The sequence below is a fragment of the Aythya ferina genome (assembly GCF_964211825.1).
Source record: "Aythya ferina genome assembly, chromosome: 1".
Lineage (NCBI taxonomy): Eukaryota > Metazoa > Chordata > Aves > Anseriformes > Anatidae > Aythya > Aythya ferina.
Genome location: NC_140296.1, coordinates 141,162,736 through 141,187,201, shown reverse-complemented (window position 1 = coordinate 141,187,201; position 24,466 = coordinate 141,162,736). Strand labels below are relative to the sequence as shown.

Here is a 24,466-nt window from a genome sequence, read left to right as displayed (position 1 = left end):
GTGTGAGGAAGGGTCTTACTTGATCAAGTGCAGTTTTGTACTGAAGCAGGATGCTTATTCGAGTTTGCTGACATTTGGATTCAGTAATTCTGAATTACCGAAAATCATAGCTTCAGGAGACGAGCAGTGGTTCGTACCAGAGAAGAGCAAGAATCGAGATGACAGAAGCAGGCAAGTCCCTGTAATCTTTACCAACAGGAAGGCTGCCTGATTTGCTTCTGCCTTGTAATAGTAGAGACATGCAAGTCTTCTCCGAGGGCTGGCTGCCCTCTGATGGCTGTAGGGAAAAGCACTGTATGGTTTTACTGAGGGAAATTGGCCCAGGGAGAATTCACATCCATCACGTGCAGATGGCTACAGCTGACCACCTCTGTCACAAGACACTGAGGAGCGTTTCAAATGTGGAAGAGTTTAAATAAGTAAACAACAACCCCAAAAACCAAAAGGTCATTGTGCCCTTGTAAATTCTTTTGTTCCTAAGTAATATTTGTCCAGAGAAGGGTGATGAAGCTGGTGAGGGGCCTGGAGAACAAGTCCTACGAGGAGCGGCTGAGGGAGCTGGGCTTGTTCAGCCTGGAGAAGAGGAGGCTCAGGGGCGACCTTATCGCTCTCTATAGGTACCTCAAGGGAGGCTGTAGCGAGGTGGGGGTTGGTCTGTTCTCCCACGTGCCTGCTGACAGGACGAGGGGGAATGGGCTTAAGTTGCGCCAGGGGAGTTTTAGGTTAGATGTTAGGAAGAACTTCTTCACTGAAAGGGTTGTGAGGCACTGGAACAGGCTGCCCAGGGAAGTGGTGGAGTCACCATCCCTGGAGGTCTTTAAAAGACATTTAGATGTAGAGCTTAGGGATATGGTTTAGTGGGGACTGCTAGCGTTAGGTCAGAGGTTGGACTCAATGATCTTGAGGTCTCTTCCAACCTAGAAATTCTGTGATTCTGTAATATTAAGATTCACATTCTTTTGGAAATATTGGTTACATTAACCTTTATAAAAAGCAGCTTTTTTTTTTTTTTTTTTTTTTTTTTTTAAATCACTTTGTTCTTTATTAGTTGTTTCAACTAGATACAAAGTTTCCAGAGCACTGCACCACTCAAACTTCCTAAGCTTTTGTGACATCGTACACCAGGATCTGGGATTAGAGCACAGCAGTTGTCCTGCAGTTGCCCTGTGTCCACCAGCCCAAGGCATGCTACAGCCACAGACCCCTGAAATGCCATGCTGTTGAAACCCCTGCTAGCTCTCCTAGCACTGAGATGTCCTCCTTTCCTTCATCCTCCACCATGAGGGACAGGCTTTTTCAAGGAAAGCCTTACTCATGTGCATAAATGAGTTACAGTTAAATGAGGCCTGTCTGTTACCATGCCAGTGTAGCCTGGAGGGAACATGATGCTCACTTCAGTGAAGTGCATCAGGCTCTGAGCAGCTGCTCAGTATCAACACTTCATTCTACCTTGAAACCTCTACTTCTATGCAGCGTTAGACATCAGCATAATGCTGCCTCCTCTGTCTCTCTTTTCTCCCTCCCTCACTGTTACTCTTGGTATAGAAAGCATCAGCACAGGCTACAAAACAAGTCTGCAGCAGTACCACCATACAGCTTTCCAGGTTTTGTTCTCCTGTTGCTTCTTGATACACAGCCCAAACTAAGGCACATCATACTCTACTGATCTTGTCTGCATTGTTCTGTCAATCAAAGCTTGTTATACTGAGGCATTCAAATCTTGATCACGATAAGATCCTGATGCTCCAATGACAGTTTATAATGGATAATTGCTTCATATGGCAAACCAATGCCCTTGCATTAAAAAAAAATAAAAATAAAATCAATTTTTCATGTTAGACAAGAACTTCCAAACCATCAGTAATCTGTAATCTTTTTTTTATTTTACTTTTGGATAGTATACAAACCCAATCAATGTTCCGTTTTGGCCTGTAAAGGATGTGACTGCAATACAGCCAGTATAAACTGGTATGTAGGTCAGACATTTTTCCTATTTATTCCTCTTTCCAAAGAGCTTTGGGCTGTGCTCTGCAAGTGAAGTTAATCATCGTCTTTCATCTTCAAGCAATGATTATGTAGTTCATTCTTTCAGGATAGATCTTTCTTCTGTGCTCACATATCCCTACCCTACAGGGTTAAGTAGTGTTGATACTAAACAGGATTAAAAAAAGTCATCTACTACTAGTTCATTCTTAATGTTTTCTACTTTGCCATTTCAGCCAGATAAACACACTTATCCCATGAGTAGAGAATTATCACAGCCAGTTATTTTAGCCCATATTTTGTTCTTTAGAACAATTTTACTGTTTTCTTCTACCAAAGAAGAAAATCCCAAACAGTCACTGAATATATGCTGTCTTTGCTGACAGGACAGATACAGTGTGTAAGCTACGTGGTGGACCACCCCAGGCAGTGGTATAAGCTTGTTAGGCCCCAGCCACCTGCAGGTGGACAGGATAAAACTATCTTCAGTATTCAGCATGGAAAGGGTACTCCTTGTGATTTTTGCACCTGAAGGAAAACAAAAGATGAAAGATTACTTTCAAAGATAAAATAAATGCTGTACAGAACTACAGCAGATGTGTCACTTGTTGTGCAACAGCAGAATTAATTTGGGTGTCTTCTGCTTTTACCAGCGTGCAAGTGGCACACAAACAACATATGCAAGTCTTTTCCTGTTATTAAGGCACTGAGCATTTAGAAGTGCTGGAACCAAGTCACTTCTAGATTAAAAAAAGCTGAAGTTCACACTGCTTACAGACCATACAGCAGTTTGTGGCCTTTCAACCAAGGCCTTGTCTGGATATGTTTCCATGGGGCACATCTGCAAGCAGCAGCTCATAGTGCAGTTTAGATAGTCATTCCCTCCCCCAGCCACCTATGAAAAGCTGACATCAGTTTACTACGATCTCAACAATAGAAGAATCATCATGCGTTTAAAACTGCCTAATGCTCACTTCTCTAATACAGAGACAGCCAAAGCTATTAACTAGAACTCTCCTTCCAGCATTCCAGTTACACGCTTCCTGGAGAAAGAAGTCACAAGTACATACTATGACTTAGGCTTATCCTTCAGGCAATACAGTGAAGATATAAAGCTACTAAGATGCTAAATAACAGATGCTTCGTCTCCCTTATGATTTCAGAGTTCAAAAACATGCCCAATTTAAACAATTACACAAGCACCTGTGAGTTCAGAATACAGGGTATTGAAAGGAGTTTGAAAGAGAAAATCTGTCACTTACATGACCATTTCACATATTCTCCAGTTTCTGTTTAAGCTGAGAATGGTTGCCATCTCCTCTTTAGTCAATTCAAAGTCAAACACCTAACAAGGAAAAACAGCTGGAAATCACCTTTTTGAACAAACCAGAATGGAAGCAAAATTCACAAAATTAAAGAACAAGTCCACACGGGAAGGTGTGTTAGAAATGGCTTCATGAGTGGGGTGAAAATGAATTCTCTTTGCATTTTCAAGACAGAGGTGAAAACAAAACAAAACAAAACAAACAAACAAAAAAAAACAACACGTAAGTTGCAGTTACATGCATCAGCTGTTCCAAGATGCTTGGTGTGCACTTGGTGTTGCAGGATGCTTCTACTTGTGGGTTGCATTTCTCTCCAATTCCAAAGAAACATCTGGAAGATTTCCATATTCCAATACATTCAGCTATGTTTCTTTTGAAATCCTGACGTCCAACATCAGGAAGACACCACTGACTTAGCAGTGAGAGGAGCAGTGTGCTTTACTGACACCAGTATTCTTGACACTGCTTATATTATACAAGACTTTTCTGGCATGCTACTGCACTTGGGCTCCAGCAAGCCCTGATGCCAATTCATCTACAGTCTGCAGAATAGGAGACTGCATGTCAAGGTTTTCAGCACACTGTTTCCATGACCTCCATCAACCTCTCTTTGCCAATTGCACTCTTCATTTCAGCCCTAGTTCAGCCCTTAGTAGAGTGTACATAAACATGCAGAGAGAAAAAGCCCAGCCCTCTTGTTTGAGGAGGTCAGCATGGGAAAACTAAGAAAGGATCCCTGCTTGCTCTGCAGGGGGAAGGGATGCCATCCCTGCAGGGCAGCACCCAGGCCACTTGTAATCACCCACCTTGAAGTTCTCCACAATGCGCTGCGGGGTGACAGATTTGGGAATCACAGCCACATTTCTCTGGATCTGGAAGCGAAGGAGAACCTGCAAGAAGAGACCACTGAGTCAGGGAGAAGGCAGCTCCTGTTGCCACAGAAGCTGAGCCTGTTCAACAGCTGCTTGCCTGAGCTATGGCTACTTCTGCAGAGCTGCATTTCAAATCACTCCTGTCCTGTGGCCTAGGTAGCACTTCCTAACAAGCAAAGAGGGAAGTGGTGGAGCCTCATATGGGAAGCCTCCTTTTCCACCCAGCTTCGGGACAGTCAATTCCTTCTCTTACCTCCTGGATTTTCAGTAACCTATGCAAGGCTTTCATTCTCTGCAACAAGGCTAGAGAGGGGAAGTAACACCTTAAGAGGGCTCAAAAATCTATCTTTTTAAAGCATATGCAGGTTGCTTACTCTGCAGCCTGCAATATTGCTCATCAACACTACAGAAGACATCCACAGTTCACAGGGAACACATATACAGGCTCTGTAGCCTCTCTTCAGGTCTCTTTTCCTGAAGAACTGTTACATGAAACACTAGTCACTGTCTTGCACCTACTTACCTGTGCTGGAGTTTTGTTATGCTTGGCTGCAATGTCTTTAATCTTGGGGTCATCCAGAATGGGAGGCTCCTCTGGTGTGGCCCTACAAGAGAGAAAAAGTAAGAAACTGTAAAGAAGTACTGCAGAGAGATTCAACCACTGCAGAGAGATTCTACCTAGCATGAATAATTTATGTGGGGGAAAGAGAGAGAGCACTGTGTAATTGTTACATGTGTGTATGTACACATACATGCACCACAACTCTCCCAATTAATCTGAATGATTTGAACCAAGAACACACTAACCCATTGATAAGTTACCTGTCAGGGCGCCCAAGGGGACAATACGCTGTCACAGTGATCCCCTTGGATTGGCAGTAGTCAATAAGCTTCTCCTGGGAAAGGTATGGGTGACTCTCGATCTGCCAACACAGGAGCACAGACCAACAGTTGCAGAACTACTGTTATGTCCCCAGTACTCCAGCGACTTTTCTGAATCTTAATCTCTCATTTACAGGCTGCCTTCATCTTACCCTGCAGGTGGTCTGTGTGATAATAGAAGCATCTAAATTCTATAGGGCACCAACATTTACACTGAGCCCTTATTTGTTTTGTTGGATTTTGTTCAGAGGTTTCACAAATAATGGTTAGTCACAGAACAGCTCTCGTCTGGGTTCCTTATCCTCCCAGAAACAGTGTTTCACAAGGAAGACAAGGAAATACTCCAGCTTCGTTAAAAGTGGATTAGCAAGGTGAGAAAGAAAAGTATTCCAGTTCTTTTCATACCCAGAAATATTCATAGAGTGGGATTTAAAGTACATGCTGCGTCCACTTTGTTCTCCCTTTTTGTCATATCTTTGTTCAACTGTAATCAGATCTTTATAATCCCTGAATTATAATCCCTGAAAACTAGTCACCTGAGGTCACTTAGAAGCTTACCTGGTTGTTTGCAGGCTTGTATTTCAGTCCTGGCTTGTTCAAGATTCTTTCAATTTGCTCACGGTTAAAGTTAGAGATGCCAATGGTTTTTACCAGACCAGCATCCACCAGCTCTTCCATGGCCTGACAGAAAGAGGTGTAAAGTCATTATTCAGATTTCAAGACAAGGCCTGAATACATTCTTTGTGATGTTCCTTCTTGCTTCTCATGAGGGAGAAAAAAGAAGCTCTGCTTGAGCTTGCCGAACTTGATTCTCTTGAGGAAATATAGGTACTGGTAATATTTGCACCATGTCCTCCACTGCAACCAGCCCCAAATCTCATTTGGGAAGACTGAGAAATTCACTCTGAGTTCCACAAGGAAAAACACATCACTAGTCTACAATGCACTACTGTGGCAGCACTGGAGGCCTACACCCTAGGATGATGGCAGGATCACAATCTATAGTCTTCATTTCTTCAAAATGTATTTGAGCAGTTCAAGAACTGCATGAGAACAATCGTACAACTGTTATGGCCAAGCAAAGAACTTTTTCTGACCTCAGTCTGCTCTGTAGCTCCCATGAAAGTAATTTGAATGTACTTCTGCAAACTCTTTCCAACTAATTCTGCATCCATGCACTAACTATTCTGTGACTACTGAATTAACAGTGCTGAGGACAGCAGATGTGATTCTGCCACTGTGGCTGTGCTTACCTCCCACGTATGTAGAATATCAGCATTGCTGGGTATAGATATGCCTTTGTCATCTGTAGGAAGCAGCTCCTCTCCTGCCTGTTAGAGAGGAAGAAAATGCTTGAAAATCTGTTGACAAGTTTGCCTAATACCTTAAGAGCTCAGGATCATGATAGCTTAAACTTCCAGTGCAGGTAAGATTCTTGTCTATAATCATTTCGTCCTGCTTGAGAAAGTGAGGAATGTAAGGTATGTTTGCCTAGCAACTACCCTAATCAAGGCAGGTATTTCTGCTGGGCCTCTTAAAACGATGCCTCACCCAAATACCTGCAGGGAAAGAAACCACTCAAAACTATAGATTAGAGAATCATATATTGGCATTTCATTAATTGTTTCTTTTCACCGGTTAGGAAGATTTTATTTTTTTTTCCAGAAGAGCATCTAGTGGAACTTAGTTAGGTACTGAGCACATGTAGCTTTGGTCTCTACTAAATTAGATATGTTGAAAAGAGCTATTACGTACTGTGACAGTTATTCTGTGGCAAAGCCCAGTGTAAAGCTGCTAATGCCAGAAAGTTAGAAAAGCCTTTGTGTACAAATTATGTAAAGACACACAGACAGAACTGTGTTTCACAACTGAGTTTGCTGCTGCCACAGGACAGCTTCACTTTCATGGCTTTGCTGACAACGCTAAAATGGAATATGAAATGAAGTTGAGCAATTCCAAAGCAACAGGTAGGACGGAGGCTATTCACACTGTAGCAGGAAGGAAAAGCTAAGATTATAAATAATCAAACTGAGACATCTTTTGCTTTGGTTATCTGAAAAACTTAGCTGCCCCCACCACTGAAGTTTCATCGTTTAAAACACAAGGTTTGTGGAACAACACTAGGGCTCCTATAGCAAAGGTCAACACAATCTATACTGTACTATGGACTTGGTGGTTAAAGACAGAAATGGAGAACAGAAGCATTGTCTTGCTGCAATTCTGTAACATGCAGCGTTAAGAATTTGTCAGGCAGCAAAATGTAGCCTCCTTTCCACAAAATATGATTTTCAGAGCATACTTGGGAATTGTAAAAAAGAAAAAAAGGGAGAACAGCACAGCTTATGCATGCAGCTGGGAGACATGTCCTAGTTCTCAGGTCTGTCATTCATAGGGGTATGACAAGACTTTGACAGGGGTATATAAGCAGCAGTCTCAGGGATAGAGATCAGGAGCCCAGCTCACATGGCCAGAGTAGCGCTGAGCACCAGCGCAGTACTGGTACATGGAACAGACACTCCCAGTGAGAGCAATTATTGGGCTGTAAAGCCATATAGGTCTTGAAAATTACCAGTTGTAAAAAAGCACCTTACTATTACTGTACCTTCAACCCAAAAGGCCAGTGCATGAGGTAGAGATCCAGGTAATCCAGTTTCAGGTCGGCAAGAGTCTTCTGGCAGGCTCCCTTCACCAGAGGTTTTTCAAAAAACGTGCACCACAGCTGGAGACAGAAAGCCAAGGCACACCGTGAGCTGCTGGGTTAAAGCCCTCAGATGCCCTCCTGCACAAGAGAAAAGCACTCCTCTGTTGGGAGGCAATGTAGAGTTAAAGCAACCTATTGCTCTTCAGACGAGACTTGCTCTATGAGCAGGACTGGACCATAACAGTGAGGGCAGCACGTACAGTGGCACCACATGTAACTGAATAGGGTCACAGGTAAGGAAACCTCTGTTTCTATTAGAGAAGACACCATTCATGCCATCCCCATTTAGGAAAGGTCTGCCTTTACAGCAGGAGCCTTTTAAATGAAGGCAGATATCTGTCAGACCTGACTGCACGAAACTCCTGCATCAATGTATCACGTAGTGCCATGAAAATGCAGAAAAGCCACGAAGATGGAACCAACTCTACCAAGGTAAGAAAGTGACATCAAATCCGTTTAAGTTTTGCATTTTCTTTGATAACCAAGGGAAATAAAACCCGCCAGTCACACCTTCCTCGGGACGCGTGCAGTGCGGATTACACTGTCCCAAACCTCAGCAAGGTGCCATTGCCACGTTGGTTCTGCCAATGCAATGGCTGCAATAAAAACCCGCTGCCAGTGGGTAGCAGAGACTCAAGCACCATCGTCGTGGTGGTGGCGATGGGGTGGAAGGAGAAGTGGTACCGGGAGCCCGACCACAATGCAGTAAGGGGTCTCCAAGCCTTCGGTCTCCTACCATAAGGATGTCACAGGGGAAGGGGGCCTGCCCCAAGTCCCCAGGCCCCTACCTTGCTGACCACGAAGAGCTCCTCTCGCTTCACAGCCCCCTCCTTGATCTTCTTCTGGATGCCGTCCCCAACCTCGCTCTCGTTCTGGTACACGAAGGCGCAGTCCAGGTGGCGGTACCCAGCGTCGATAGCGGCCATCACCGCAGCTGCCACCTTCCCTGGCGGGGACTGAAGGGGAAGGACAGCGCCTGAGGAGCGCCCACCCAAACACACCGCAGGCCTCGTGCCCGTTAAGACCAAAATTCAGAAAGCCACCCCACCGAAAACACCCCCAATCTCCCTTACCCCCCTAATACACCCCACCCGCCCACCCCCCAAAAATACAAGACCCCAACGAGAAACACGCAGAGGGCCGCCTTTCCCCGCAGCACCCCGCAGGCCGGCAGCGGCCCGGTGTCCCCACAGCCTCCCCTTTCCCTGCGGTCCCCCCCCACCTTCCATGTGCCCAGCCCCACAGCGGGCAGCCCGGCGGCGCCCAGCCGCACGCAGGCCGCCATGGCCCCGCTCCTGCACGGCCCTTGACGGGAGGCGCCACCCCCGCGGCGGCCCGCCCCGAGAGCCCGGCCGTCAAGCGCCGCCCAAGCCGTTATTTTATTTCTTTCTTTATTTCATTTTCATCTGTTTTGTGTTGCTCCGCTCCTCTCCTCTCCGCTCCTCTCCTCTCCTCTCCTCTCCTCTCCTCTCCTCATTTATTTTTAAACGCAAACATCCTCGAGACCAGCTGCCAGCCCACTCAGGTGGTTCAGCACTAACCCCAAATCAAATCGCTCTGGGAGGCGCAGCAGGGCCTGCCTGCCCCTTTCCCTTATTCAAGATGTTTCTGCTAACCTGCAATGGTAACGCGAGTTGTGGAGAGCACGGCTGGGAGCTGGGATTTGTCCTATATTTATGAGGACATTTTTGGCCTGCCTCCTTAAGAGCCTGTCAATGTCCTCCTGCAAAGGCTGGCAAAACAAGGGGTCTTGGATTATACGTTTCTGAATTGAAAGTGGAAATGTGGGAGAGGTCTTCGGGTGCCTCTTTTCTCTAACAGAAGGTGTTATGATCTTCCCACTAAACCCTACACAGAACTTTATGGCTGTTTTGGGGCACCTGTCCAGCGGGAAGCAGTGGAAAGGAAGAACAACTGAAAGCAAACACTGCCCCTTCAGCACCCCTCTGAAGTCAGAAATTAAAGGGGGTAAAATGCAGGCAAGAAACCTCGACTGCTTTGACAGCTTCTAAGTGGAAGGTGAGGAGGCTGTGCGATTGAACCCTTGAGACCTACCCGCAAGCAGCCCATCTCCCCTTGCCAGGAAGACTCTGGAGCAGGAGAGCGTGGTGAAACGAGGTGCCAGGCTCCACTGTCCCTGGCTTGCTGGGACCTGTGGCTCCTCATCCATCCTCTGGGGCTGGAGAGGCCAAAGAGGGCAGTAGGAGAAGGTCTGGCACGGCTCCTGTGAGGGCTGGCTGCCTGCTAGCTGCGGTTAGACCTGTCTATGCATCCCTGGGTCGGCGCGTGAGAATAGAGCATAAACATTCATACATGGTTTATTTAATGTCAAAAAGATTTTTTTTTCCTTAACAAGTCTGTGAGCCAGTAATGTTTTCACATTTTATTTTTATTTAAAACATGGGACACTTCTGATGAAATGCTGGATGTGTGCTTTTTCTTGTGGTTTCTCAGCCTCTGGTCTGTGCTGGTGCAAAGCTGAAGGCACTCAGTGAATGGTGGTTCAAGCTCCTCATCTCCTCCTTAGCAGTTCTGCCCAGTCATTTCAGTAATAATTATCTCTTCTGATAAGCAGAAATTATTACATCCCACATTTTTTTTCTGTAGAACACTACTCTTTCCTTCTTCCAAAAATAAAATTGATGGAATAAGTATTCTTTGCCTTCAGTGGCGGAAGCAAGACAGATGGCGTAAGAAAGCTGGACACATAGCTCAGAGTTGGAGGAGACACCAGAGGTCTAGTGAAGGCCATGTTACAAACATCTTCAGTATTCTGCATTGAAAGGGTACTCCTTGTGAGTTTTGGCCCTGAAAGAAATCAAAAAGGGAAGTTTCTTTTCACGGATGAAGTAAATGCTGGAAAGAGGTGTGTTTGGTGCATGGACCAAGGGAAAATCTGAACTGTGTAATTGCAGGAAGAATATGTGGAGATATGTGTCCTCATTTCTCTAATACAGGAAAAGGCAAAATGCTCAGCCAGAACCATATTTTGTAGTTCAAGTTACAGAGAGTCTCCTGAAAACTGAATTCAAAATGAGTATTTTGAAAATATTAAACATTCTCTTGAAAAGTTACTTTTTGGGACAAATCAGCTATGATTTGAATTAATTAATTAATTATATATATATATATATATATATATATATATATATATATATATATATTTAATTAACTGAATTTCATGCTTGCCGGTAGCTGTGACATAAACATTCTTGTAAAGGTTGTTCAAAATGTAAGACTTGGAAGTAAACAATCAGTGTCACTTACAGCGTCATCCCACAGACCCTCCAGTTCCTGTTAAAACTGAGAACAGTTGCCATCTCTTCTTTAGTCAATTCAAAGTCAAATACCTAACAAGAGAAAAAGCTGAAAATCACCTCTTTGAACAAATCTAACAGTGTGAAAGAGACAGACAAGATTAGACAGCAGATCCACTGTGGAGGTTTTCAGTCATGGATGAATGATTTAAAAGATAGAGGAACAACTTTTTTATATACACAAGAATGATTTTATGAAGATTGTTTTTTCTATATGAGACTTTTCTGCCATTTCACTGCTCTTGGCCTCCAAGCAAGTTCTGGTTAATCCTTAAGCCACAAAGCCACAGAATAGGAATCTTCACATAAGCCTTGTTCACCTCTTCAACTGTAGCAATAGATTAGCCCTCAGCAGAGTATACATGTAGGTAAACATGCAGAGAGAAAAAAAACCACAGTGCTCGTGTTTGAGGAGGTCAGCTTGGGAAGATCCCTGCTTGCTCTGCAGGGGGAAGGGATGCCATCCCTGCAGGGCAGCACCCAGGCCACTTGTAATCACCCACCTTGAAGTTCTCCACAATGCGCTTGGGGGTGACGGACTTCGGAATCACAGCCACATTTCTCTGGACCTGGAAGCGAAGGAGAACCTGCAAGAAGAGACCATCGAGTCAGGGAGAAGGCAGCTCCTGTTGGCACAGAAGCTGAGCCTGTTCAACAGCTGCTTGCCTGAGCTATGGCTACTTCTGCAGAGCTGCATTTCAAATCACTCCTGTCTCTGTGGCCTAGGTAGCACTACTTGATGAGCAAAGCACCCACCTACCTGTGCTGGCGTTTTGTTGTGCTTGGCTGCAATCTCTTTAATCTTGGGGTCATCCAGAAGGGAAGGATCCTCTGGTTTAGCCCTACACAGAGGAAAGAAAGACCAGTGGCAAGAAACCTCCATAGAAAGAGCCAACCCAGCAACAGGAATCTGTATCTTGATGAATGATTAATGGAGCACTTGGAGTCTCAATGCTTCAAGCGTAATCCCTGCCAGCGCCCTTGCAAAATGGGAGTGAGTCTTACCATGGCCTGTCAGGAGAGCCAAGGGGACTGTATGCAGTCACAGCGATCCCTTTGGATTGGCAATAATTGATCAGCTTCTCCTGGGTCAGGTATGGATGGCATTCGATCTGAAACACAAGAGTACTGAGATTGACAGCAGCAGAACCATTGTAGTATTGCTGCGCACCAAGGATTATTTTGTAATGCAGCTAGAGGCTGCCTTTTTCCCTGGCTCATCTCCGTTGTCAATGGCGTGGGTGATAATATGCATTCTTAGTATTGAAGACACCTATTTTTATATGAAGTTTCTTTGCAGTTTGGCTGCAGGGGTTTCACAAAACATAGCTCTAGGTTCTTTATTCTTCCAGAAATAATGTTTCACAAGAAAATACTCCAGCATTTATAAACAGTGGTTCAGCAAGGTGAGAGACAAGAAGTGAAGTATTCACGTCCTTTTTGTACCCAGAAATATCTATAGAGCAGGATTTAGAGTACATGCTGTCTCCACTTTTTTCTCCCTTTTTCCATATCGTCATTCAACTGATCAGATCTTCATAGTCAATGAAAAGTGTTCACTTGAGGTCAGTTAGCAGCTTACCTGGAGGTTTGCAGGCTTGTATTTCAGTCCTGGTTTATTCAAGATTCGTTCAATCTGCTCATGGTTAAAGTTGGAGACCCCAATGGCTTTTACCAGACCAGCATCCACCAGCTCTTCCATGGCCTAACAGAAAGAGGAGCAAAGTCATTATCTGGTATACAAGACATCCCTGAAGACGATTTGATGGGGATTTTTTCCCTTTATGGAGAAGAACAAAATAACTATTTAGACTTGTTATGTTCACTGAGGGAAGAGTAGGTGCCATCTTATCCAAGCTCAAGGTTGATCAAATTCACACCAAGCTGCATGAGAAGAACAGTGATATTCAATAATCTGCTGTCATGCAAGAACTGGAGAGTTGTGCCCCAGGCTGTAGGCAAGATCACAACCTAATATGTCTTTATTCTTGCAAAATGCTTTTGAGCGGTTCAAGAATTGCACAAGGACTGTGGTGAAGGCAATGGACAAGCAAAGAAGATTTTCTAACTTCAGACTGGTCTGCAGCTCTCCTCAAAGTGATTGTTTAGCTCACTGTGGATTAGGCACTTCAGTAAGGTGCTCAAAGAATAGTAGTACTGACTAAGCATGCAAGTTTTGAAAAGCTACCTTGTATTACTTGATTTTCTTCCAACAAAATTTACACACGAGATGACAGCTCTGTGACTGCTGAATGAAATGAAAACGTGGAAGAGACTCTCAAGGACAGAGAAAGCTTGACTCCTGCTGTGGCTGAACTTACCTCCCATGTCTCTAGAACATCAGATTTGCTGGGTATACACACGCCATTGTCATCTTTGGGAAACAGCTCCTTTCCTGCCTGTCAGTGAGGAACAAAAATGCTTGTAACAATCTCTGTTGGGAAGCCAGCTTTGTAAGGAAATCAAATAGGAATATAAGGAGTTAAACTAATAGTGCATGAAAAACAAACAAAAAACCTCCACACATTAATTCTCATCATAAGTTAATTACGTATTATATTTAAGTCATATATTTTTGATATATGACTTAATATATTAAATATATTAATTATAATTATATTTTAATATATGACAATATATTTAAGTCATATATTTTTAGTTTATGCAGGGTCATGGCATTTTTGCCATCATCTGATCCAATAAAGGCAGGTATTTCTGCTGGTTCCATTAAAGTGATGATAAATAAAATGTATGCAGGGAAGCAATTTACTCAGAACAGTACTCTGGAGCCTTACATTGTTCAGTTCATATATTGCTCCATTATTTATTGGAAATGTTTAGGAATAATAGCTTGTTTTTTTCATTTTTAGAAATGTGTATGGAGGACTGGTTTTGATCCTGTGAACCTTAAAGTTCTAAGTAGATTTGCTAAAAAGGGACTGTGCGCGCAAACAGACTTTCCATTGGGAGACTCACTGATTAAGCTGCTCTGTTAGGAAAATTAGAAAAGCCTTTTAAGTAGATACTATGGACAGACTGCTTTGAATGATTGGAATTTTCTACTGACGCAACAATATTATGTGGGAATGCAGTTTCACTTGGCTGCTTTGTCTGCGTAAAGAAAATTTAAACAATATTGAGCATATGAATTTGAGCTGAAGAGCTCAAAAGCATTAGACTGAATAGAGGTTTTCATTTGGCTGTAGCAGAAAGGAGAGGGTAATACTAGGTATATACACAAAGTGACTTATCCTTTGAAGCACATGCAGTATTAAGGACTCGGTAATTAAGGACAGATATGGAAAATAGAAATACTCTTGCTCTGTGGTTCTATAACCTGCAGAAGAAAGAATTTCTGTCAGGCAGCAAAGTGTGGCCTCCTTCCTGCAAAGGGTAATTTTGAGATTAAAATACTTTGGATTTGTAAAAGGGAAAGCAGTGTAACTTACGCTTGCAGCTTGAACGTCTGACCTGAGTGCCAGGTCCACCTCTCCCAATATCAAGAGGGCAGAGGATGCCAAGCAAGCAGCAGTCTCAGCGTCAGGGTTCAAGAGCCTGCCTCAAGTGGCCAGAGTAGGGCTGAATGAACGGCACCAGAGCAGTGCTGGTGCACACCACAGACACGTGATCTTTCTGGACTGAAACAGCAGTAGTGCTGTAAGCATGACTGGCAGTTTTGAAGCGCTCCCCCACGTGGGAAATTCAATGTAAGAAAGAAAAAGTCAGTGGAGTTGCTGTTGCAGTACCTTTAAGCCGAGAGGCCAGTGCATGAGGTAGAGGTCCAGGTAATCCAGTTTCAGGTCAGCAAGAGTCTTCTGGCAGGCTCCCTTCACCAGAGGTTTTTCAAAGAATGTGCACCACAGCTGGAGACAAAAAGCCAAGCCACACCATAAGTTGCTGGGTTAAAGCTGTCGTGTGCTGTCCTGCACAGGACAGGAACACTCTGTTGTCTTTGGGAGGCCATGGGGAATTAGGACATCCTATTGCCTTTCAAAGGGGGCTTGCTCTGTGAACAGGGCTGGCCTCTGACACTGCAGGACAGGTTTTACTGCAGTAAAACCTCTTATTGTGAGATCACATTTGTGTAGAACAAGATGGACTTGCTCAAAAGAAATTTTCTGTCAGATTCAACCATTTATACATTTCTTGTAAAAAAATCAAACGGCAAAGTCATGAAAATATAAGACAAGTCACAAAACAGTGATTGAAATGGGCCTTAACCAAAGTAACTTCACAATCCAGAGAGGTGCTTCATCCTACAATGTAAAGTTTGTTCTAACACTTAAGCTTCCTACTCTGAAAATAGTACAGGCAAAGCATTTTTTCCTTCCTGCTTTGATCCATACCTTACTGACGACAAATAAGTCTTCTCGTTTCACAGCACCTTCCTTTATTTTCTGCTGGATCGCTTCCCCGATTTCGCTCTCATTTTCATAAACATAGGCACAGTCGAAGTGGCGGTACCCAGCATCAATAGCAGCCATCACTGCAGCTTTTACCTCGCCTGGTACAGACTGAAAATAATAAAGAAATCTTAAGAATCTCAAAACAATACACATTAAATATCCATTTCCTAGAAAAATAAAAACAGGAGAACTGCCTTGCCGTACCTTACCCAAAGCAACTCTCCCACATTTCTTTCCTTTTTTTTTTTTTTTTTTTTTTTTTTTTTTTGGTCAAGAACAGTATTCCTTCCAGAGATGGAATACCGCACAGTATTCCTTGCAGAAACATCAGCTCCTGGGCATGAAGCCAACCCCCAGCCATTTCTCCACAGCCCCACAGGCTCAGCCCCTCAGCCAGGCAGAGCAGATGCCCTGACGCCAGGACACTGCTCCACAGCTGGGCCAGGAGGAACCGAGTTTTGTGCAGGGAGCTCTGCAACGCGGCTGCTTTTCTCTGAAGCTGTTACCTTCCAGGTGCCCAGCCCCAGGAGGGGCATCTTGGCTGCGGTGTTGAGCTGCACGTGGGTCGCCATGGCTGCGTGTGCTGCCCGGAGGTGCTGCTGCAGCTGCCTCCTGCCTCCTGCCCAGGGCCTTTAATAGCGACGGGTCCTGGTCCAGGGTGGGGCAAGACGCTGGAACCGCACCTGCGCTCCAGGTTCTCCCGTATCCAGCAACAAGGCTGTGGTTTCTTCACTGTAAACTCAACTCACCCTGGTTAATGTGCAAGCTGATATCAAATAACAATCATGGTGGTTATCAATTCCGCAGGACGTGCTGCATCATGCTCTGCAGACCTTTCCTCCCAGTACAGTTCCTTATCAAAAGACAAGGGCTGAGGGCAGCTGTGCCCTGCTGGGATTTGTATTTGTGCAGGGCTTGCCCCTGCCGCACCTTGTCCCCATGCCACTGTTGCCCGCGTCTATCTTGCTTTTGATACGCGAGGCTCTTGCAACACCCTTTTGAAGCTCGCCCCGTTGGTTGCCTCACCGAGAGTGTGTTTGAGTCCGTGGCACTGTGCCCCATGACTCGGCATTATGCTAAACCAGGGGGTGCCCCCAGATCAGTCAGCAAACACGAGTCCCGAGGCAGGGCATGAGGCCGCCTCAGCTGGGCACCACAGGCCGAGGCAGGGCTGGGCCCGCCATCCAGAGCCCGCAGCGGTGTTGGTGCCCGGGGCTGGGGCCCCGTCAGAGCCTGGTGACCCCGTGTGCTGGGGAGAAACCTCAGCGTGGTTTTACAGGGGAAGAAGCAGTTCCTTTCCACCCAGACACCCGGAGGTGGTGTTATCTATGCTTTACAGACTGGGACGTGAGGTATGGGGGAAATGTGACGTGCTGAAGGGCATGTGTGGCGAAGTTGGGGAAGAAAAGTAGGTCCTTTTTTTCTAGGTTCTTAACAGGCCCATCCTTCTGGTAAATTCCAGAGTGGCCTGTCTTTTCTTTTGACTTTTAATTCTTGCCATTTTATTTGTACAGGCTACGGGCACATCAGTAAGGCTTATCTTTAATGGCCCATGCATTCATAGAGGAGAGTTTCACAATGCAGAGACGAGCATAGAAGAGAAAAGGTGACCTATAGCTACAGGATCGTTGTAGAAGTCACATATAATCAGTGTCACAGGCTAATGCATCCTTCTGCACAAAAATAGCACAGGAGCCAGATAATAGAGTGTATTTTAATGTTTGCACACATGGGGGCAGAGTTAAACTTGTGTGTGACAATCGCTGCTTTTGAATTTCTTCAGTAATACTTTAGCAGACGGAATTGCATATTGTGTTCTGAAGATTTTGTAACAACGAGACGGTGGAAATCTCTCTTCCCAGGTCCTTTTGCTAAAGAGAATAAAAAGAAAAAAGAATTGAAGGTGGCTTACATTCGAAAGGAATGTAAGGCATCAAAATTTTCTGGTAGGGTTTCAAGATATCCAGTCTGAGTTTTGAAGAGGAAACTAGCAATTGTCACTAACGTACTGACTTTTTGGATTGTTTGATCCTTAAATTATAAAACACTGAAAAAAAAATAATTATTTACTCTGCTGTATTTTGCACTGAAATGAGTGAGACTGCTTCTTCTGCCTGAACTCACTGCTCTGTCTGAAAGACATTCCCAAACAGCGCTTCTAGGAATTGTTATGTGTGTGGGGAAATCAAGTCTGTTTTCCACCTCCTCTTAACCAGGCACTTAGCTTACAGTATCCCAGGGGAATGTTGTATATCCCAGGGGAAGCAGACTGTCCAACATCTGGAATAGTTAGTTTTTTTTTATGACTGATAGCACTCGGATGTGTTCAGCAGCTCTAGCTTGTTTTGACTGCAGTGATCGATGGGGATTGTGAATTGTCTACAGCTGGTAGAAAGGAACACACACGTTACAGACTTGGGGTGTCAGGTACACTTTTTTGGCCAGAGCCTACTTCTGCTGGGAGATTTGCCATTGATTCAATGGGATGGGAGCACAACTTTTGTTAAAAGGTCCGCCAACAGTATCAGCTGTGCCTTTCTTCAGCCAGTCAAATGCCAAACTCTGTCTCACCTGCTTTATATATCGGCGCTGATGTCCTCAGAATGGATGGATGTCAGGATTTCAGCACTGTGCATGCTCTCCAGCGCTTTAGCACCAGACATCCCTGTTCCCTCTGCAGCTCACAATGCAGTCGTGGTGATGGCTCCAGCAGTGAGAAAGACAAAATTGCACAGGATTTCCATCACAGTGCTGGCCTGTGCATGCTGGCATCTGGGGGAAAGAACCAAGGACATCAAGCAAAGTAAGAACTGACCTTTTCCCAGGCACTTTTCCCACTCTGTAGTGTAAACGGGAGGGCTCAAGCTGATTGATCAGGGGCTGGGATATTGTGCCAGGCTGAGAAAGTAGAGCCGCTTACAGTGGTTTATGGCCTTTTTTGTATTTTTCCTTGGTGCTGTTGTGTGACCCTGTGGAGAGAGATGAACTTCCAAGAACCAGCAGCCACATTCTGACACTGCCACAGCACACGGAGCTTCAAGTGATATGTTTCAGCTTCCAAGAAAGCCCCAACAAGTCTGGCTCTGAGGCTGTACTAAAGAATACTGCTGTAAACAGAGGGAGCAGGGGAGACCCTGGAATATGAGCTTGTAACTATCCTGAAGAGAAGCCTTTTAACTTAGCAGAACTGGAGGAAGGTAAAATTTTTAGAGCTGCATCAAATGGGGTAGCTCGGTGCTAAAAAACGAGGTGTAACTTGCCAACAAGTGGGTACCTGAGGGCACGTGAGGCAGGAAGAGAGAGTTAATAAAACTGTCAGGCAGCAGGGAGCAGACCCCTGGAGGCACCGGAGGAGGTGTTGACAGCAGAGAAAGGCAAAACAAGGCATGTTCACAGTATTCCCAAAGTATAATATGGTTACATTTTCTTCTGAGTCTTGTCTACATGAAAATCTTGTGCTGTTTCATTATGCTGATGCAAATGCCTTTTTTGGACACATATCAGTTGAAGTACGTTGTATATTGCCTTAACTTAAATCTGTTCCTACCACTTCAGTTGAAACAGGAGAAAGCACTCTTCAGTAAAATAACATCTATCCTCCCACAGAGTTAGCGTTAATTTAATAGCATCAGTTTTTGAGCTGGTTTAATTAAACTGCAACTTCCTTGCACAGGCCAGGACTGGTTGCTGCGGAAGGCAAGCATGCCAGTGTCTTGTGTGTCTTTTCTCAAACTCATAAAGAGAAGGCTCCTGATAATAGACTGGAGAGGTGGCTTAATGTGAGACTGGCAGATTCTTTGCCTGATTTTCTCCAAGTCAATCCCTGTGAAAAGAACAGGTGCCAAAGCACCAGCAAAGATCAAACCTCCTCAGTTCTTTCCACCGAAGACTGGGCTTTGTAGTGAGGGTATAAGCAACTGAAGGACAATAGGGAGGACACCATGGCCAGCCTCCAAACCCAGTTCATCTACAAATTGAAAATTTGCTTGTCCGAGACATGCATTCCTGTTCAGTAAATGTCTGTCGGTAGGCATGGTTATCAAAGGAATGAGATTTTCCTCTCTCATGTACACAGACTGTAAGTTTTCCAAAACTCGTCACTTTTGAGAACAGTCTGCTGTTTTTCTTGCCAAGTGGAGGTTATTGTCCTCGTGGAAAAATATTTTCATGCTCCATTTCAAGTTTTAGCAATCAGCTGTGTCTAGTTTTGACAAGGAAGGGGATGCATTGATGCTTAGAATGCCTTAACAGCGGAGGAAGGTATGTTTTCCATTTGAGAAACACAAACGTGTTGAAAATATTTTCCTCATGTTTGAAAACCAAAACAAAATGAAGCCCACAGTAGAAATAACGAGTTCATCTTGATTAGGAACAACATGAAAAATACTGCTGTGTAATTGTGCAGTTAGAGCTGAATGGAAGCTGCTCTATAACCTGGGCTCACACACAAGAGGGGAACGCAGCTGTTTTAGCTAAGTCACTCAGGTTTTGTGAATGTGTGGGCAGAGCCTCATGTGGTCTTCCTCCTGTCACATGGCAGGACCCATGGACAACGTGATTATCCAGTGGGCATGTGGAAGGTCCAGTGATTCCCAGAAAAGTTTGACTCATTGTCCTTCACTAATTTCACCCTGTGCTCCAGGCTTGCTGCAGGGTTGGTCAGATGGACTTCTGCTCTTTCAGCACTGGTCTTTTCTAGGGTGTGCAGGGAGGTGGCCACGAGCTGCAAATTGTTCTGGCAGGATGCCTCCCACTGTTGTTTTGCCTGGGGACTCTCACTCGTGTAGCCAGAACATGCGAGGACCCTGAGGGGCTGAGGAGAGGTGATGGCCACGCGTGATGTGGGTTGCTGCAGAAGCTGGGAACATCGATTTGGCCTGCGTGCGCCCTCAGCAGCCCTGGTGAACTAGATGTAACAGAGCAGACCAGAGGAAGTGGTTTCTGTGTCTAAATACCTGTGAAAGTTTCTAAATACCTGTGAAAGGACATAAGACCTTCATCAGACTGCATGGGCCTCATTTTGTGGTATTCTTCTAGAGGTACTATATCAAACAGACAAAAGATAATAGTTCCTTATCAGATACATGCTACTTCTGCAAATGCCTTCTTAGGAAGGGCAGGACCATGCTGCCTGGGATTTATTTGCACAGATCCACTGAGCTGAGCTCAGTAACCTATTTGGCATGATTTGCGCAGAAAGAATAATGGCAGCATTACTTAATATTTAACTAAGTACTAGACTCATTCAAATCATCAAATGTTGGCTTGTGCCCAGTGTCTCTGCGAAGCAGAAAAGTTTGGCATTTTTTCTAACTTAAAAAAGGAGATGCTGAAATATAGGCAAAATATTTTTTCCAGGTTCTGTGGACGGCTGGATCTGATGGCAATAGAGAGGAAAAGAGTGATCCTGAATCAAAAAACAACGCAAGTCAGACACAAAATGATTTAAATTAATAGATCTCCATGTGAACAAAACAGGTGTGAGATGAAAATTAGACTTGAAAAATTCTGGGAAGTTGGAAATCTTGGCTCCCCATCCAAGCATGATATTTTTGCATGAAAAGCAAGTCCCAGCCGCCTTTCCACTCACGCAGCTTTTTCATTAAAGAAATGGAAGGGGCGGGAGGGAGCATGAATTAACTTGTGATATACAGCTGTTGATTTAGGGACTTAACTCCTAAAGTTGCCTGGGAAACAGTCCTGTAAAAGAAAGGCCTGATTTTCTGGCTTTTGTAAGTCTGGGGCAACCCCAACACATTCAGAGAAGTTACAGTAAGGTAGAGTGCTGTGACTCAGCCCTGCTCTTTTTCTAACCAGGACGCACAGGGCAGGTTTTTTATACTGAAAACTCATTATTTTTTTGCTCAATTCAAAACCAAACTAAGCATAAGTCAGGATTTTTTTTTTTATTTATTTTTTTTTTTTTTCAACTGGTATCTGCAAGAGAGCCGCATACCATGGAAAGAAACTTAGAACGGCACAAGACAAATATTTGTGATTTTTAGAGTGCTTGTGAGAAAACAGACATTATAATTAGAGATGGAGACAGCTCTGCACAAGCACACCCGCAAGTTCCTGGTTAACCTACTGCTCACTGTAACATGGAAGTAAAATCTGCTAAGCAGCTTTTAAAGATGAACTGCTAATTTCTAACAAAAGGACACTAGCATAAGCAAAGTTGAATATGTTCTCTACATACTCTGTTCTCTACGACACTGGAGTTCCCTTTTTTTTTTTTTTCTTTTGGTTATATTTGCCCAGATTCGTACGTGCTGTTACCATGCTCTAGTATCAGCAGTATCCAGTTTGTTTTTTAACTAACTTATCATGCCTTCACTAGACACCACCCTGCTGCTTTCTTTTTTTAGAGGAGCCCCTTTTGAATTATCTCTTCATAGACAGTTTTTTTACTGACGTCTGATGTCTGCAGCACTTTGTTTATCATGGCAGGGAAAAAAAAAAAAAGCAGATTCATCATGGGATTTCCCTCGCTTTTGATATTGATACAGTAAATTCATTTGTACAGTCTTGTGACTGGAAAACAGTGAAATGCCCCAAACCAAAAGCTGCAATGTAAAACTCTCCAAAAACTGAAAAATTCAGTGAGCTTTGTAGATCTTCAGAATGCATTTCTTGGTTTAAAAATGGGAAAACTTTTGGTTATGAGAAAGAATTTTGTTCTCCCAGCTGTTAAGCATCCTGTACAACTTATTTTAGAGCTGTTCTGGGGCTAAAACTGTACCTGTTAACGTGGGCTGGATACCTGCATATCTTTGCCTTGCAGTACAAAAGCAATTGCCGGGCCAGTGTTGAGACACAGGGGAGTTGCTGTAATCTCCTTAGCTCTCTGAATCGCTGTTTGAATCATCTTACACTTTAGAAAATACATCAAGTGTATCTAGGCATATAGGATGTGTTTTGGAAAAGCATTTAGACAAGGTAAAAAAGTGCTGGAACGCATGCCATTAAACTTGAACGTTTTCCTTTGGAGCCTTGGGATACACACACCTTACTGTAGCATCCGGGCACCTGGTGTTTGTGGTAAGGTGTTTGTCTGAAGATGTCTCAGGGCTGTTCTCATTTACTGTTGCAATGGCTTTGAGGGCAGAGAAAATTCAAGGTTTTCCCCATGTGTATGATTTCAACTTGTGATATGCAGAAATAAAATATTTTTTTTTTAGTTAAGATTTCAGATGAACAGACAGAAGGCATGTTTTATTTCAGAAAAATGTTCCAGAACATCTCTAGGGCCTTCTGCCATTCCTCGAAGCACAACCAACTAATACTTCAGACTCACATTACCAAAGCCTTGAAATAGAGGTTACATAAATTCAATTCTCTGTCTTGGATTTGGAGTATGATACAGCACAGAGCAGCTTCCCTCCATCTGTTTTGCATATAATGAAATGAAGGCTTTGATGTATTTTTTTTTCATTTTTATCAGTCTATCACTTATTCAGTAGTTCGTGATAGAGAAAAACATATACACTCACTTAAAGACTAAAGCTACAGTGCTGGTAACAAATGCGAGATTACTTTGAGTGCTTATACACTCAGTCCTTTTATTTGAACAGATTTTTCTCCCAGGCAATGGAGTTGAAGTAAAAAACTCCAACCAACTAGAATACTTTACTTGTCTTCCACACGGATTTATGCTTTTGGTTTTGACACAAAGAGAAACCACTCAGATGCGTGAAGCTATATATTGCCTCCATACCCAAACGGGATGAAAGCCCCACTGTATTTACAACTGAAAGCACCATTGTATAAGGCACTAGCAAAACAGAAGGTGAAAGAGGCCATTTGCCGAGGAGCTTAAATTCTAATTCAGTGACTAATTGGTGTGGGGGGGAAGCCTCACTGCTCTGTCAGGTATACCCCCAAGTTTTAGTTAATAACAGGCTTGGTTGAAGATGTGGTTTTGTGATATATTGGCAAATAGGGGTAGGTGTGTGATGAAAAATGACTGACGCACAGGCAAGCACGAGCCAAAAAAATGTTGAGAACCACTTGTCTGATGAAGTCAAGACGTGGTGAGTGGCTGTAACAAAAAGACAGGTGAAGGGCTGGTGTGTCCTTACTCAGTATGTGCTCTCTGAGCTCTGATGGAGAAGGCTTTGTTGTCCTCGTATAATAGACCAGAGCCAGGTGTGTTAGAGATGTATAAAAAAGTTCAGGCCAACGAGAATGTGATGTGGTCTCAGGGACAGGGGAAACAGCTTCAAGTATGTGAACGCACACAGGTTTTCATGGCCTTGTATAGAAGTGGACCATCAGATAAGTGGCAGAGAAATGATTCAGCCCTACAAATGTGAGACAACAATAGCATGGATAAAAGACAAAAAAAGACAGGATCTGGAACTTGCGTAGAGGAAAACCCGTTGAAGTGTTGAAACTGGCCTGTTGAAACTGGCACACATTCAGAAATAAAGGGTGAGGATTTCCTGGGCACACATCTAGGTGGCAGAGAGAAAGGTCATGTTGCTGGCAGCAACCAGAGGCGGAAGGGAGTGGGGACAACCTAGAAGGGAAGACACGATGTCACAGTAGAAAAACTCCCAGGAGAAAGCTTTGGAGAGAAGGTTTAGTTATTAAAGAATGTGAGGATTTGATTACAGAAACTTCTTTTGAAGATGAAATTATTAAGGAAGACAGCTCATATATCAAATAGCGCTAAACAATGAACTCAGGGTGTTCTGGAAGTTACTATGGGGATGTCTGCAGTGCTTTATGGCAAATACTTGATCTAGCTTTGAACAAAAGAACTATTCTCTGAAAACATATCAAGGGCACTGAGCATAATCAGCACAGAACCCTCCTGTTTGCCACAGTTTTCGCCAGTCATTAAGCTGCCTTTCTTCTTTCCAACCCTGTTTTCTTCTGTGTCTGCCTCGCTCAGATCCCGGCCGTTCTTCAGTGCGGTGCGGTTGTTCTGGTGCCCAAGCAGAAGCTCATGTGTTGAGGAAAGGAGTTCCCTAGG

General features: G+C 44.0%; 2 protein-coding genes across 2 annotated transcripts; both read right to left on the bottom strand.

The window, feature by feature from the left end:
• Nucleotides 1-1,861: 1,861 nt before the first annotated feature.
• LOC311424273 (aldo-keto reductase family 1 member B1-like) lies at nt 1,862-9,112 on the bottom strand. The gene is made up of 10 exons (XM_084499278.1): nt 8,986-9,112; nt 8,552-8,719; nt 7,665-7,781; nt 6,316-6,393; nt 5,621-5,743; nt 5,003-5,103; nt 4,704-4,785; nt 4,115-4,198; nt 3,246-3,328; nt 1,862-2,511 (listed from the first exon to the last, which is right to left on the bottom strand). Exons 1-10 carry the CDS (start codon nt 9,046-9,048, stop codon nt 2,469-2,471), a joined length of 942 nt encoding a protein of 313 aa, XP_084355404.1. The 5' UTR covers nt 9,049-9,112; the 3' UTR covers nt 1,862-2,468.
• A 1,022-nt stretch (nt 9,113-10,134) lies between these two features.
• Nucleotides 10,135-16,460, bottom strand: LOC311424265 (aldo-keto reductase family 1 member B1-like). The gene is made up of 10 exons (XM_084499267.1): nt 15,993-16,460; nt 15,427-15,594; nt 14,827-14,943; nt 13,402-13,479; nt 12,663-12,785; nt 12,086-12,192; nt 11,841-11,922; nt 11,584-11,667; nt 11,031-11,113; nt 10,135-10,571 (listed from the first exon to the last, which is right to left on the bottom strand). Exons 1-10 carry the CDS (start codon nt 16,056-16,058, stop codon nt 10,529-10,531), a joined length of 951 nt encoding a protein of 316 aa, XP_084355393.1. The 5' UTR covers nt 16,059-16,460; the 3' UTR covers nt 10,135-10,528.
• Nucleotides 16,461-24,466: the final 8,006 nt, after the last annotated feature.